Source organism: Dipodomys ordii, unplaced genomic scaffold (genome assembly GCF_000151885.1).
Source record: "Dipodomys ordii isolate 6190 unplaced genomic scaffold, Dord_2.0 Scaffold30, whole genome shotgun sequence".
NCBI classification, from domain to species: domain Eukaryota; kingdom Metazoa; phylum Chordata; class Mammalia; order Rodentia; family Heteromyidae; genus Dipodomys; species Dipodomys ordii.
Window position 1 is genome coordinate 10,372,891 of NW_012267246.1, and position 15,315 is coordinate 10,388,205.

General features: G+C 38.9%; 1 protein-coding gene across 1 annotated transcript in view; it reads left to right on the top strand.

Moving 5' to 3' along the window:
* Positions 1–12,945, top strand: part of Prkci (protein kinase C, iota) — a 57,083-nt gene extending 44,138 nt beyond the window's left edge. Inside the window, exons 10-15 of the mRNA XM_013016151.1 lie at positions 185–272; positions 1,669–1,794; positions 4,013–4,092; positions 5,429–5,518; positions 5,837–5,952; positions 10,092–12,945. Coding sequence (XP_012871605.1) covers positions 185–272; positions 1,669–1,794; positions 4,013–4,092; positions 5,429–5,518; positions 5,837–5,952; positions 10,092–10,179 — 588 coding nt within the window. The 3' untranslated portion in view covers positions 10,180–12,945. The remainder of the gene's footprint in view (positions 1–184; positions 273–1,668; positions 1,795–4,012; positions 4,093–5,428; positions 5,519–5,836; positions 5,953–10,091) is intronic.
* The last annotated feature ends 2,370 nt before the right edge of the window (positions 12,946–15,315 follow it).

Consider the following 15,315-nt stretch of genomic DNA (forward strand, 5'->3'; position numbering starts at 1 on the left):
CCCCCCACCGACGTTGAAAAGCTCGTTTTGGACATGACAACTTGTACTTCTCATTGTTGCAACAGGTCCACCTGTATTAAAGGCAAATTTTTAATGATGTGTTATTTATGCTGAATGTGTGGCAGGTAAAACAAAAAAGGTGAATTTAAAACAAATTTATATCTCATTTTTTAATTCTGTTCAGGAAGGATTGCGACCTGGAGATACAACCAGTACTTTCTGTGGTACTCCTAATTACATTGCTCCTGAAATTTTAAGAGGAGAAGATTATGGTAATAAATAGTTGCTATTTTAGCTATTGCTGGATGGGAGGCTTGATGTGGTACCAGTAGCCCATATAGTATTTTAATGCTGGTCCTGCTGATAGTATTTTGTTGTTGTTTTTGTTCCATTAAAACCTGTATCAATTCCCCAAACTCTGTAATCAGGGTTTTTAGGGGTCCAAACCTGAACAATACTTTTTTAGTGACAAACATTATACTGGCAGACATTAGGGGTTTATATTAATTAAGTTAATCCTCAGTTGACTTTTTCTGAGTGCCATTTCCATTTCACAAATGAAGAAACTGATGAACATAAAGTTTTTTTAAATTTTTATTTATTTATTTAGGTCCGTCATGGAGCTTGAACCCCTTAGCTCTTCAGCTGAAGGCTAGTGCTCTACCAATTGAGCCACAGCGCCACTTCTGTTTTTTTCTATTTATGTGGTGCTGAGTAATCGAACCCAGGGCCTCACGCATACAAGGCAAGCACTCTACTACTGAGCCACCTTCCCAGTCCCTGAACAGAAAGTTTTGAACAATATTCTCCAATGTCCTGCCAGCTAGACAGTGGCAAAAGACCTTTCACCCAACAGCCTGTGACTCCCGTGAGCCTCTGGGGTGGTTCAAGTTTCTGGGAAACTTTCCCCAGGATTCTCAAAGGTGGTGGAAAGCTTGGCTGCTTGACAGGCACCAGAAAATTTATTTTATTGTATCTTAAGAAAGTACTTGACTTGTTGGGTTCTGGCCCTCAGATTCAGCAGGTGTTAGGCGGATGGGGCACTGCTGAAGGCAGCACACAGGTGAATTTAAGGTCACTCAAGAGCTTTTTTTTTTTTTTTTGGTGCTAGTCCTGCAGCTTGAACTTAAGACCTAGGTGCTGTTCCTGAGCTTTTCCACTCAAGGTGAACCCTCACCACTTGAATCATAGCTCCACTTTCAGCTTTTTTGGTAATTATTTGGAGGTTAAGTTTGACCCTTTCCTGCCTAGACTGGCTTTGAGCTATGATCCTCAGATCTCAGCCTTCGAGTAGAATTACAAGCGTAAGACATCAGCAGTGAACTCAAAAGCTTTCAGTAAACTAGCAAAAGACAAGTTTCAGATCAAAAGAACTCATTTTCAAATACAGTTTAATTATAGCCTCAGAACAGAATATTAGGTAGTGGACATTGGTCTGAAATTATGCCTATATTTTGGGGAAAACTTGTTTCATTTCCCATAATTTGATATCTTAACCTATCTTTTAGGTACTATCTCTTGTTGACAAGCTAAGTATTTCTGTGGTTCTCATTGTCTTACATAATATAATCATTTAGAGTTTATATTTTCATTATATGATAAAAATGGATTTCTACTCACACTCAAGCTTGTAGAGTGATTTTTTTACTATAAAATTTCTTTCTGAAGGTTTCAGTGTTGACTGGTGGGCTCTTGGAGTTCTGATGTTTGAGATGATGGCTGGAAGGTCTCCATTTGATATTGTTGGGAGCTCTGATAACCCTGATCAAAATACAGAAGATTATCTTTTCCAAGGTAACATATGGTATTTTATAGAGATTCTTTGTGAATTATCTATTTAAAGTGCTAATTGGAGTGATTCAGTTTATTATTTTGGTTAAGAAAATGGAAAACAAGCTGGAGATTTGGCTCAAGCAGTAGTGTGCTTTTGTAGTAATCCCTGAATTCAAACCTTCGTACTCCCCAGAAAAATCCCCCTCCCCCAAATCCTAGCAGATCATGAATATTAATAAACTCTACAACTATGGGAAGAAAAGGAGAAAATTTGTGCATTATACTCCTGTGTGAGATTTTGAACTTTAAACATCTTTCCTACTTTTATAGTCTCCAGTCCCATCTGTTATTACCCTTTTCATACTATATCATAAAGAAGAGTTCCTTTACCTTAGATATTCACATATATTGAAGATGGGGATCCTGAGGCTAAAGAAGAGTCTACAAATGAACCCTGAGGCTCAGTATATACATTCAAGAATGTGTAGAAGCTGGGCGCCAGTGGCTCAAACCTGTAATCCTAGCTACTAAGGAGGCTGAGATCTGAGGATCACGGTTCAAAGCCAGCCCTAGCAGGAGAAGTCTATGAGACTCTAATCTCCAGTAAACCACCAGAAAACCGGAAGTGGCGCTATGGCTCAAGTGATAGTGCGCTTGCCTTGAGCTGAAGAGCTGAGGGACAGTGCTCAGGCCCCGAGTTCAAGCCCCACTACCCACCCCCCCAAAAAAAAATGTATAGAAGAAAGGGGAGTATTAAGAAGATAACAAGGGTTTGAAGTGGAGGCTGGGGAAATGGCTCAACAATAACATGGCTGCCTAACAAGCACAAAGCCCTGAGTTCAAACCCCAGTGCCACAAAAAAGAAAACCATTAGAAAGCATAGGAGAATATACTCAGAGTATTTAGTGTGTATGTGTGTAAAAATGGAACCAGTTACTTGAGGGAATAAGTGGGGTTGGAAGGGATGAGGAGATGGATGGAAGGGGTGACATTGGCCAAAATGTATTGAAACTGGCCTGTTAAACTCCTTTGTATGACTACTTGAAGATAATAAAAATAAATTACAAATACAAAATTAATCCTCAAAAAAAAAAAGAAAGAAAGAGGGGCTGGGAAGGTGGCTCAGTGGTAGAGTGCTTGCCTTGCATGCCTGAGGCCCTGGGTTCGATTCCTCAGCACCACATAAGCAAAAAGAAAAAAGCCGGAAGTGATGCTGTGGCTCAAGTGGTAGAGCGCTAGCCTTGAGCTGAAGAGCTCAGGGACAGTGCCCAGGCCCAGAGTTCAGGCCCCCACGACTGGACCCCCCCCCAAAAAAAAAGAAAGATAGCTAGGTGCCGGTGGTTCACGCCTATAATCCTGCTACTCAGGAGGCTGAGATATGAGGATGGAAGTTCAAAGCCAGTCCCAGCAGGAAACTCCGGGATATTCTCATCTCCAATAAACTACTCAGAAAACCGGAAGTAGCTCTGTAGCTCAAGTGGTAGAGTGCTAGCCTTGAGCTGAAGAGTTGAGGATAGCACCCAGGCCCAGAACCACAACCGATGAGAGAGAAAGAAAGAGAATATATATCGGGAATACTAAGAATTGAACAGAAGCGAAAAAAGCAAACAGGGTCAGGGACCCTGACCTCTTAATACATAATTCAGAGATGTAAAAGGACTGCCACAAAAAAAACCCAAAAACCTGTATTCAGTAATTAAAGCTCTCCCAAGATACGAATTTCATATAATAGAAAATCCAAATAGCCATATTGAAAAGACATTCAGCTTCCCTAGTAATTAGGATAATATATACTAAAATGTTAATGAGCTACCAAGTGATTACGTGTATATTTGGCTGTAAAAGTATGAAGCAACTGGAACTCTCCGAGACTGTGGGAGGGAGTGAAACTGATGCAATAGCTGTAGAGAAAAGTAATATTACACAATAAAACAAAGTTGCATATTGTTATATCTGCAAGAACTTTACAAATAGTAACTCTGGTAATCTCATAATAGTCCTGTGAAGCAGGCATTTTTCCTGTTTTGTAGATGAGGAAATAAAGTAGTCAAAGAATAAGCATATATATAAGCGATGGGTGGTGCATTGTACAGATAAGAGGCTATCTTTTAACAATGGAGAGATAACACAAGGTGCTTCAGTTGTATGTGGAAGATTTTTCTGCTTTAAATAGAATAGAAATGTAAAGATGAAAGCCATGTAAAACAGAAACATAGTGCTATGGTTTTTATCTTTCCAGTTATTTTGGAAAAACAAATTCGAATACCACGTTCTCTATCTGTAAAAGCTGCAAGTGTCCTGAAGAGTTTTCTCAATAAGGTATAAATTATATGTAAAAATCTTTTGTGTTTGTCTCTATTTATATAAATCAAGTTGGTAAATAGAGTCCCAGACAATTTAACATCCCAAAACAGAATGTGTAACTTTTTCAGTTAGGTTTAAAATTTGTCTGCTAACCAAAGACTATGGTTAGCATTATATCCTCAAATCAGTTTTTGTTTCCATTTTGTCAATGTGACTTACCCCAAACTAGAGACCATGTAATGTTTCTAATGCAAGTGATCCTTGTATGGACCACATTCTTAGTGGGGGAAAGTATCTTTGGGGTTAGCCAAATCTCTACTTCCTACTCTATTTTTCCAGGGTTTTTTGTATGATTAGCTATATCATCTGTTCATTCGATATAGTTTTTGGGCATGTGAATTGTAGTGTTCTCTACACATTGTCATACCAAATAGGCTTATAATTCTGTAAAATTCAGAAGAAATGAAATGCTACCTTAAAAATCTGAGCATCATTCAATTGATATTGATAGGATAGAAGAGTTTTAGGATCTAAGATTGTCATTTGAGCAGTCATAAATTCTAAGGCAAATAGGTAATGATAAATTTTAGTAAATATCAGGGGCTGGGAACGTGGTTCAGTGGTAGAGTGCTTGCCTTGCATGCATGAGGCCCTGGGTTTGATTCCTCAGCACCACATAAGAAGAAAAAGCTGGAAGTGGTGCTGTGGCTCAAGTGGTAGGGCATTAGCCTTGAGCTGAAGAGCTGAGGGACCAGAGTTCAGGCCCCATGACCAGCCCCCCACACAAAAATATAGTAAAAATCAGAAAATGAAGCTTAGTTTAGACGACTTCTTTGTGTGAGGTCACAGTCAAAACTTGAAACTTTGTCAGGCGTCAGTGGCTCACGCCTGTAATCCTAGCTACTCTGGAGGCTGAGATCTGAGGATCATGTTTCAAAGCCCAGCCCCAAGCAGGAAAGTCCATGAGACTCATCTCCAGTAAACAACCAGAAACCTGGAAGTGGCGCTGTGGCTCAAATGGTAGAGTGCTGGCCTTTAGTAAAAGAAGCTCAGGGATGGTGTCCAGGTCCTGAGTTTAAGCCCCAGGACTGGAAAGAGAGAGAGAGAAAGAGAGAGAGAGGGAGAGGAGAGAGAGAGGGAGAGGGAGAAGGGAGAGAGAGGGAGATGAGAGAGAGAGAGAAGCAAAGAAAGGACCATAAAGGATTCTTAGCCATCATGTGCTTCAAATTATGCTCTTGGTCATTTCAACTTCAGAAATAAAGGCATCATGAAATAGGCACAAAACAGATCACTAAGGTTTATTTAAAGCACTTGTCATTTGTCCAGTTCTTGAAATGTTTGTCTATCACAGGACCCAAAGGAGCGGCTGGGTTGTCATCCCCAAACGGGATTTGCTGATATTCAGGGACACCCATTCTTTCGAAATGTCGACTGGGATATGGTGTGTACATTTTCATTATTTTCTGTATTAGGCTTCATTGTTACTATAGGCCAATTTTTGTTGTTCTAGAAGATTGTTGAAAAACTAGTATGTTGTAGCTTTAATCCCTTAAAGTTAAATTCAAAAGTGCTTTTGAAAAATTTTGAGAACAAAACAATTAGAATATTGATACAATGAATAGGTTGTAGCATTATTGAGGTTCATCTCAATAATGTTCAAATTTATAAATGAAGTGTATCATTATTAAAATTGTCTAAAGAAAAATGTAGAACTGAAATTTTTCTAAGAATGCAGGCTTGATCTAATCTATCTTTTCAGATGGAGCAAAAACAGGTGGTACCTCCCTTTAAACCAAATATTTCTGGAGAATTTGGTTTGGACAACTTTGATTCTCAGTTTACTAATGAACCTGTCCAGCTTACTCCAGATGATGAGTAAGTAATTCTGCACATTGAAATATTTCTAAAGTTCGTTTGAACATCTCCCCCTAGTTTTAATGGCTACTGAATATTATCCAATTATACTGTAGTTTATGTAATCATTCTAGATGGATAGTTGAGTCCATCATACTGTTATAAATTATAACTGTAACTGCCTTTACTTTCTGCTTTGCTTTCCATACATTGTCTAATTCTGACAACCTCGTAAGCTAGTATTATCTTCATTTTATGAAGAAGCCGAGGCTCAGAGAGGTTATTAAGCAGTTACACAGCTGTCAGGTGGCAGTCAGGATTCAAACTCAGATCCTGAGCTCTTTCTGCTCTGCTGCCTTGTTTGCATTTTGATGATGAACATCTTAGTTTCTGATTATTACCCTTAGATATAACATCAAGTTATCAAGTCCAGTCAGCAGTGACTGAAATTTTTTTTTGGGGGGGGTCCAGTCGTGGGGCCTGAACTCTGGGCCTGGGTGCTGTCCCTCAGCCTCAGCTCTTCAGCTCAAGGCTAGTGCTCTATCACTTGAGCCACAGCGCCACTTCTGGCTTTTTTCTTTTTTGCTTATGTGGTTCTCAGGAATCGAACCCAGGGCCTCAGGCATGCCAGGCAAGCGCTCTACCACTGAACCACCTTCCCAGCCCTGATTGAAATATTTTTGTACCTATGTTGCATCCTTTAAAAAAAAAAAAAGTTGAGCCGGGCATTGGTGGCTCCTGCCTATAATCCCAGCTACTCAGGAGGCTTGAGATCTGAGGATCACAGTTCAACGCCAGCCTGGGCAGAAAAGTCCCTATGTGATTTTTATCTCTAAGTAACCACTCAAAAACCAGACGTAGAGCTGTGTCTCAAAGTGGCAGAGCACTAGACTTGAGCAAAAGAATCCAGGCCCTACTTGAGTTCAAGCCCCATGAACAAGAACAAAAAAAAAAGTTGGGCATAATTTGTGCATGTTTTACAACCTACCTGTCATTGCAGATTCATAATCTGTAATTTTAAGGAGGCCCTCAGTATTTAGCATTGGCTTTACTTAACATTTGACGTCTTACCACATTCTTTCCCACAGCTGTTATAAATGTCTATACTTTTTACAAGCCTTCAGTCCTATCCCTGATGCCATCATTCTTCCTGGATTAACCTTGCTGTCTGTGAGGACTGAGACCAATTTGGTGTGAGCTTGCTCCCTTTCTAGCTGTCATCAGGTTCACTGTGTCTCAGCACTGCTCTTTTAAATCTTACTGACCTTTTTCTTACTCCTACTGTGAGAAAGCTCTCCTCTTTTATAAGAGACTCTCTCCTAGTTTTCCAGACTTGTTTTCTTTGTTTCCTATAGGATTTTGTTTACCCTTTTTATTTTAACAGCTTCTTGCCCTCTACTTACAAAAATGCTCACTTATTCTGAGCATTTTTAGCCCTTGTTGGAGCTCCCACATTTTTTCACTCTGTTTTCATCTTCAGATATTACAAATAATTAGTGGGTACTTTGGGAAAGAGAATAAGTAAATATTTTTTCTATTACACTTGAAAGTAGTAGTCAACATTGAGTCTTGGTTCTTTGCTCCTGCCAACAATATAACATGATCCTTCAGGTTTCACTTTTGAGCTGCAGATTAAATGGACTTGACAGTGAGGCACTTTTTCATCATTTCCCCGATGCCTGTAAGGTATTGCATTCGTGGCCTTGCCCTAGGTAGCAGTATCCATCCCAATTCTGCTCTGTGGCCATTGGCTTGTCTTCTTCCTTCTTCCCCTGAGACCAAGATGCTCCTTGCTTCTGTTCATGGCAGCTTTCTCTTTGCTGCATTCAGATTGTACCTTGGAGATTTCAGCCAGCCTATAGCATGAATACTAGTATTTAAGTGATTCCTGACTAAAACAACAAATGGTTATTTGGTAAAAGGAACGTGCTAAGGATAAGACATGCAAAGATGAGCAAAAGCTTACTATCTACCAGAAAAGGAAGATCTCTACCAAGTCATTACTCCTAACAGCATTGTGTTTTAGAAAGAACACTGGAGTTAATCAAAAGATAGGCGTTTGAATCCCGATGTCACCTCTTAACCAGCTGGATAACCTTGACTTAATTGCATAACTCCTCTGAGCCTATTTTCATATTGTTTACATACAAGGTGCTGGTGGAAACAAAGTGAGTGGTGTTTAGAATCCTACTTTACTCTCCTGAGCGGTTATTTCCATCTGCTTTTTAAAATATCTCCCAGGAGACATTAAGATAAAGATGTCAGATAAACACTTCAAATATATGAAACTCTCAAATCAAAGCACTATCTTTTTTGTTGTTGTTGTTGGTCATAGGACTTGAACTCTGTGCCTGAACACTGTCCCTTAGCTCTTTAGCTCAAGGCGAGTGCTCTACCACTTGAGCCACTGCGCCCGGTTTTCTGAGTGGTTTATTGGAGATAAGAGTCTCACGGGCTTTTCTCGGGCTGGCTTTGAACTACCTCACTTCTCAGCCTCCTGAGTAGCTAGGATTACAGGCGTGAGCCACCAGCGCCCAGCTCAAAGTACTATCTTATGGTCCCTTTTCCTGTTGCTGTCAGTTGGCTCTGTGTTATTTTCTGTGTATACTATTGCACTGCCATGGAATCAGATTTGAATCTCAATGATTCTTGGCTCCTTTTTGTAACAGATCATATAATACCTAAAGTTGCCAAGTCTGTGTATTTTCTCTTTATTCATTCATGCCAGGAGTATTACCGACCTCCTAATTGACTCTTTTACCAAGTTACTGTGAAACTTGTGCTCTTGACTTATGAAGAGCCACTCCCTTTAATTGGGAACTTTCCTTAACTCTGTCTATCTTCTTGGCTCATATTTCATTCCTGTCCACCTCTGCTCTAGTCTGACTCCCCAGCTATCTCTCACTGGAACACAAATGGTGTATTATACTCAGTCTTGTCACTCAACAGTCCCTGAGATGAGTGTCACTATCTCTCTGCGCCTCCCTCAGTGTTCCTCCATTATTTTTACGTATTGGATTCTTTTCATCCTTCAGGGTCACCCCAAATGCCACTAGGATCTTTGATGGGTTGGGGTGGAGTTTTTCAATGTACACATCTCATTCTTTGATATAGCCATTATCTTCCTTCCAGTCCCATCTGCCCTGTGACACCCTTCCTTCCATTTCTGCCTTCCAACTCTGATAGACAACTTGCAGTTCTCTAGACCTACCATAGGCTTTTGTCTTTTTACTCATTATATGTGGAACAAGTGTTGACTTTCAGTTTCTCCAATGAGAAGTTACTCCTCTCTTTAGTACTGGAGTTAGAACAGGACTTAGCTTATTCCGTAAAAAAAATATAGTAGTTCCTGCTTTCTCTTACTGCTTGCCCTGTGTATGTTACTCCTGCCTCCTTCAAGGAAGGGACGGTGTACTTTGTGCTCTTTAGACTGTTGAGTAGTACAAACTCTTACTGTATGTTAAAGTAGAAGCTTGGTGAAACAGTGCCAACATCTCCTCTGTGACCCATTGTCTCCTTGTGAAGTGCTCTCTATTCCAGGACTCTTGATGTGTTTTCCTATTGCCTTTTCCTTTTGGCTACTTTCTGAGTCTTCACCATTCTCCCCTCTGACTGGTGAGGTGAGTGCTAAGTTAGATGCTAATGTAGACCTTACCTTAATTAATAATACATAAATAAATAAAATGGCATATTAAAAAAAAAGAAAGTTGTTCAGAGCCGGCGCCTGTGGCTCAAGTGATAGAGCACTTGCTTTGAGCTGAAGAGTAGAGGGACAGCACCCAGGCCCAGAGTTCAAGCCCCAAAACTGACCCAAAAAAAAATGTTGTTCAGATCAAAAGTTAAGACAACTGAAATCATGACAGTCTGTGCCTTGGAAACTTTTATTCCAATCTTGCTTGGCTTCTCTCTCTTTCCCTTCCCCTTCCTTTTCCTCCCTCTCTCCCTTTCTCCCTTCTTTCCTTCTAATTTTCTTCCTTTTGTCTAGGTTTCTGTCTTCCTGTCTTTTCTAAATACTCAGCTTGATTCTTCTAGGATTATGTTTTGAATAATGTTTTGCACAATTTATATAATCAGCCCTGTTTTTAAGTTTTTAATCATATTTACTGTTTAAAGGTTGGAGATGTTGATTATGACAAGTTAATTCATTTTTCATTCAACAGTGACATTGTGAGGAAGATTGACCAGTCTGAATTTGAAGGTTTTGAATATATCAATCCTCTTTTGATGTCTGCAGAAGAATGTGTGTGATCCTCATTTTTCAGCTCTCTGCATTCTGCTTATGTTGCCATTGAATGCATGGATGAACTCCTTGTCAGCCTCCATAGAGTTAGCCCATTTGTATTTGCCACCTGCAACAAAACCACCCAACATACTCTATTATAGACTACTATTGTAATGGGTACATTGAAATGTAACTGTGAAAAAGAAAGCTAGCTTCCAGACAATCATATGTCAAAATTTAGTTATTCTGGTTCTGTAGAGGCATATTGATGAGCAATGAAGTTATCCTTTTTTGCTTAAAAGAAATATCACTGCTTTTTAAAGGAAGTCTGTTTCACATTAGGACACATAGTGAGATTAATCATAAGCCAGCCATAATTTTGATCATTCTGTATTAAGTCACTTGAGGATTTAATTTTGAAATAAAAGTTTACTTAACAATACAACTTTTTATATTACACTTTAGCTTCAGAGTTCTTTATGTTTAAAAGTCCTGCTATAAATGTTCTCTGCGATAAATGAGAACATTACATTATTCATTTTAAGACCTCAGCTATTAACTTGATAATAAAAGGTACTGCTTGCTTAGAATTGGGGAAAACAGATTCTTCTTGAGTTGAAAAATAGACATGTTTTATTAAGAATCAGATTCCGAGTTTGCTGGTGGTGGCTTCTGCCTGCAATGCTATCTGCTCAGGAGGCTGAGACCTGAAAGATGAAAGTTCAAAGCCAGTCCAGGCAAAAATGTCCATGAGACTCCCATTTCCACAATAATTAGCCACGGTGGCATGGAGGTGTAGCTCAAGTGGTAGAAGGGAGCTGTGAGCAAGCAAGCCGCATGAGCTCAAGGCCCTGATTTCAAACCCTGGTACTGGCAAAACAATAACAACAAAAAAAAGACATCATATTCCAAACCATTTGCTATTTTTGAAAAAACTGGCACAAGTGATTGTTTGAGATTAAGCAGGCAGCTTCTGAGCTGTCCTTTCAGTGAAAACTAACTGGAATAGTAATGTGTGTTCCAGGAGAGCCAGTGTGAAATTGGATGGAAAACTGCTCAGTCTATAGGAAGGAAAAAGACAGAAATTTGAAGTGGATAAGAAAAGTGCAATGGTATGGTAGTTATTTTTTATTGGAGAGCAAGTCCTGCAGTTGTTTTTTTCTAATTTGATTTAAATAAGGAGGCAGACCTCACTTGTTACCATACTTGTAAAAGCATTCCATTTACTCAGTGGAGGCAGAATGTATAATATTTTTCCTTATTTAGTATACAGGAAATAATTTATCTCCTAACTAGACAAAATGTCTTAACTCTTGTTTCCTCTCCTAAACCACCTTATCTGTACCTCTGTTCCCTATTTATGGAGTCTTCAATGAAATCCTCCCAAATGTAATAAACATGAGTCCATGTTTAGAACACACATACATTCATGCACATATAGTATATTCCCAGCTCTTTACTGAGTATTTAGTAGGTAACAAACTTATCAGATAGTAGAATACATTTCAGGGGAAGAGTTTACTAGGTTATTTTTATTAATATTAGTGTTTAGCAGTTTGTTATTTAAAGAGGTACGAGATAATAGCACATTCTGTTTATTTTATATATTATTTTTATGGAAAAGATTTAGTCATCTAAAATATAATTGAGTAAAATTTAATTTTAGAGAAGCTAATTAGTTTTAAACTTTATAATGTATGTAGACATTTATTAAATTCTTTCTTTTTCGGATGCTGCATCTCATTAGAAATGTAAGTGCTCCAAAGTGTATGACCATTACCCTTTTCTACAAAAAATTAAATCTGAAAACAGTGAAAACCTCCAGTGATAAAAGCCAAATAACTGCACTGAAATATACATCTGACACAAATATTTATATACATTCCTGTGTTTATTTGTAAGGTCTCTTAATGTTTCTCTTAATACCTGAAACAACTTGTTTTAAACAAAGAGCAGTGTTCACTTTACATCATAAACTTACAGAAAGATGTTTATGAGCTTGCTTTTAAGTGGTGCTGTTTCCCCCTGGGGCATTTTAAAATGACAAGTGATTACCAGGAACTCGGTTTAAAATGCATATTCCTGGGTCCACCTCAGAATTCTGTTGAGCCTTTGGACCTCATTTTGAGAAACACTTGCTGCAAGTTCCTCTTCTTTTGTCTTGTGGTTAAATATTAGAAAGATTTTTCTTGAGAAAACATTTTGCAAAGGGGTAAAGCAGTGAATTAAAATCCACATTTTAAAATAATCATCTCAAGTTAGGTACCTTCCCTGGCCTACAATCAGTTTTCTACCAATAATGTGTAAATGATAAACATTTTTCTATGATGAAATTTTAACCATTATTAATGGTGGTCTTTTATTTTAAAATCTTTTTTAACTAATAAGATTTACCGTGTATATTTTATACAGAATTACATTACAAAATGTTTTAAATTGTGTTCTATTTTTTGTAGTTTTTAAGTGCCATGTCGATTCTTTTTCATGTTATCTAGAAGGTCTCAAAATACTCACCAGGGGAGTAAGGCAGTGGACTGTCAGAATGTTTTGGTGTTTTGGTGTTCTGAGAAATAATTTATTTTGCATAAGCATGTGGTCAAATCATTTTATGCCCGTGCAGGCTGGATTGGGTGTTAAGGATTATGCTTGTTTAGTACCGGTACATTTACTTTATAAGTTTGTCTTGTTTTGATTTTTGTTATGTAGACTACTGCCTTGGTCACTATAATGTAATCTGTACTTGTTTACTTTTTTATGTTAAAAATCTTCAAATAAAATGTTTTAATACCCATCAAGAGTAGCCTTTGTGTGTGTGTGTGTGTGTGTGTGTGTGTGTGTGTGTCTGTGCGCGCGCGCGCGCTACACCTTGATCTTGAACTCAGAGCCTGGGTGCTGTCCCTTAGTACTCTAAAGCTTGAGCCACAGCTCCACTTAGAGTTCCTTGGTAGTTAATTGGAGAGAAGAGTTTCAGATGTTTTCCTGTCTTGGCTGGCTTTGAATTGTGATCCTGAGATTTCACCCTTCTGAGTAGCTAGCATCATGTCCACTGGCACTGGTTAAGAGTGGACCATTTTATGCAAACAAAAATGTATTATAATTTGTTGAGGAAAGTAAATAGAAATTGGAGAGTTTGGAATAATTGCTGTACTTAACACAGTATCTTAGAAGCCACAAAACTAATGTATAGAATTCATGTGTTGATTTAAAGATTGGTGGTGTGTTTTTAACTTGCCCTTCAGTTTGTTTCTTCTGTTGGCAAACAAATTGGTAAGAAATCAGCTGAACATTTTAACCTGTTTTAAAGCTTGAGCAAATTCAAACAGATTCAGAAGAGATTATTCGCATTATTAATGTTCTGCTATGATCTATTCTAAAAGTCTATATCCCCATATAAACAACTGTTGAACCCTGGTGTCCCCCACATCCATACCCCTTTCCTGTAACAAAGTTTTCGTCAGAAGGAGGATGGTGTTTTTGGTGCATTCCTTCCTGGAGCTTGAAATCAGGGACTGGGTGCTGTTCCTGAGCTTTTCTGTTCAAGGCTAATACTCTACAGTTTGAGCAACAGCTCTGCTTCTGGGATTTTGGTAGTTTATTGGAGCTTAGTGTCTCATGTACTGTCCTGCTTGGGCTGGCTTTGAACAGCAATCCTCAGATCTCAGCCTCCTGAATAGCTTGGATAATAGGCATGAGCAGCTGGCACCTGGCACTATATACAGATGCCCAGTCTATATTAAAACTATACCTGTCTTTTATCCCAGTTCAGCTCTTGTTTAAAATGGAATTATGGGCAATATAATTGAAGTGCCATCTGTGCTCCGCCCTGGGTCACAGCACAGATTTACTTCCTTGTGTATTAGTAACATTCCAAAACACGAGTCCAAAAGAGGAACTTTGAAGCTTTAGGGAAATTTTGTGTTAAAGCATTCAGTTGCTGGGGCAACCAGTTACTCCATGAAAGGTAAAACCAGTCTCTAGCCCTTGAACTTGAACAACTTGGTTTCTAGACAACGCCCAGAAGTGACTCATTTGGTAGATCTGATGATCTTGCTTAGAAGTACTCTGGGGCTTACAGAATCAGGTAAGATGCAGATAATGAGGATAGTTTGTATCCATACTTTGGTGTTACAGAATATACTATAATTTATTGTAAGACTAATACAAAATCTGAACTTGCCTTTGATATTCAGGAGAGAACAAACAAAAAGGGGTTTGTCCAGCAATAAAAGCCAAATAAATGCAGTAAAATATACACGAGCTTTACTAGTGAAACTTGTATGAATTTTTCTTAACATTATTTTCCAACTGTGCTAAATGTTTTTCAGATTTATAGTAGATCACACAAAGCCTTCTGAGTTCAGATATATACAATAAGAATAAAATTTTAGGTCATTCATGTTAGCCCTTCTTCCCGCCCTCCTTCCCTTCCTCTCTCCCTCTTTCCTTCACACTGTAAATTGCTTTTGCCTTTGGGCTGAGAAATAGGAGATGGATTTTATATAGGATTGGGAAAACTCAACTGCTTCTGAGAATTTTAGAATGAATCTCTGAAATAAACGGAATTCATCTCTGAAGTGAAAGGAATCGGAATGTGGGAGTGGCTTGGGGCTGTGACAACTCATTTGTGCTTTACAACGTTTGTATTGTATTTTTACCCCAGGGGTGGAGAATTAGGGTCTGTTTAGTGTGAGCTTTTTGGGTGGCTCGATGGTTTGAACTTTGTTATGTCTTCTAGGCAAGTGCTCTACCACTTGAGCCACACCTCCAGCCCCTAGTGTGACCTTTTACAGGACTTCTGAAGATAAACCCACAATAAGTGGGTTCACAGGACTTAAAGAGCTTCCTTTTTTTCCTTCCTCCCTCCCTCCCTTTCTTCCTGCCTTCCTTTCTTCCTTCCTGTGTGTGTGTGTGTGTGTGTGTACCCACTTGCACAACAGTACTTGATCTCAGGGCCTGGGTCTTGAGCTTTTCTGCTCAAGGCTAGTACTTTACCATTTGAGCCACAGCTCTACTTCTAGCTTTTTGCTGATGGTTAATTGGAGATAGAAGAGACAGACTTTCTTGGGTTTTTTTTGGTCGGTCGTGGGGCTTGAACTCTGGGCCTGGGTGCTGTCCCTCAGCTCTTCAGCTCAAGGCGAGCGCTCTACCACTTGAGCTACAGC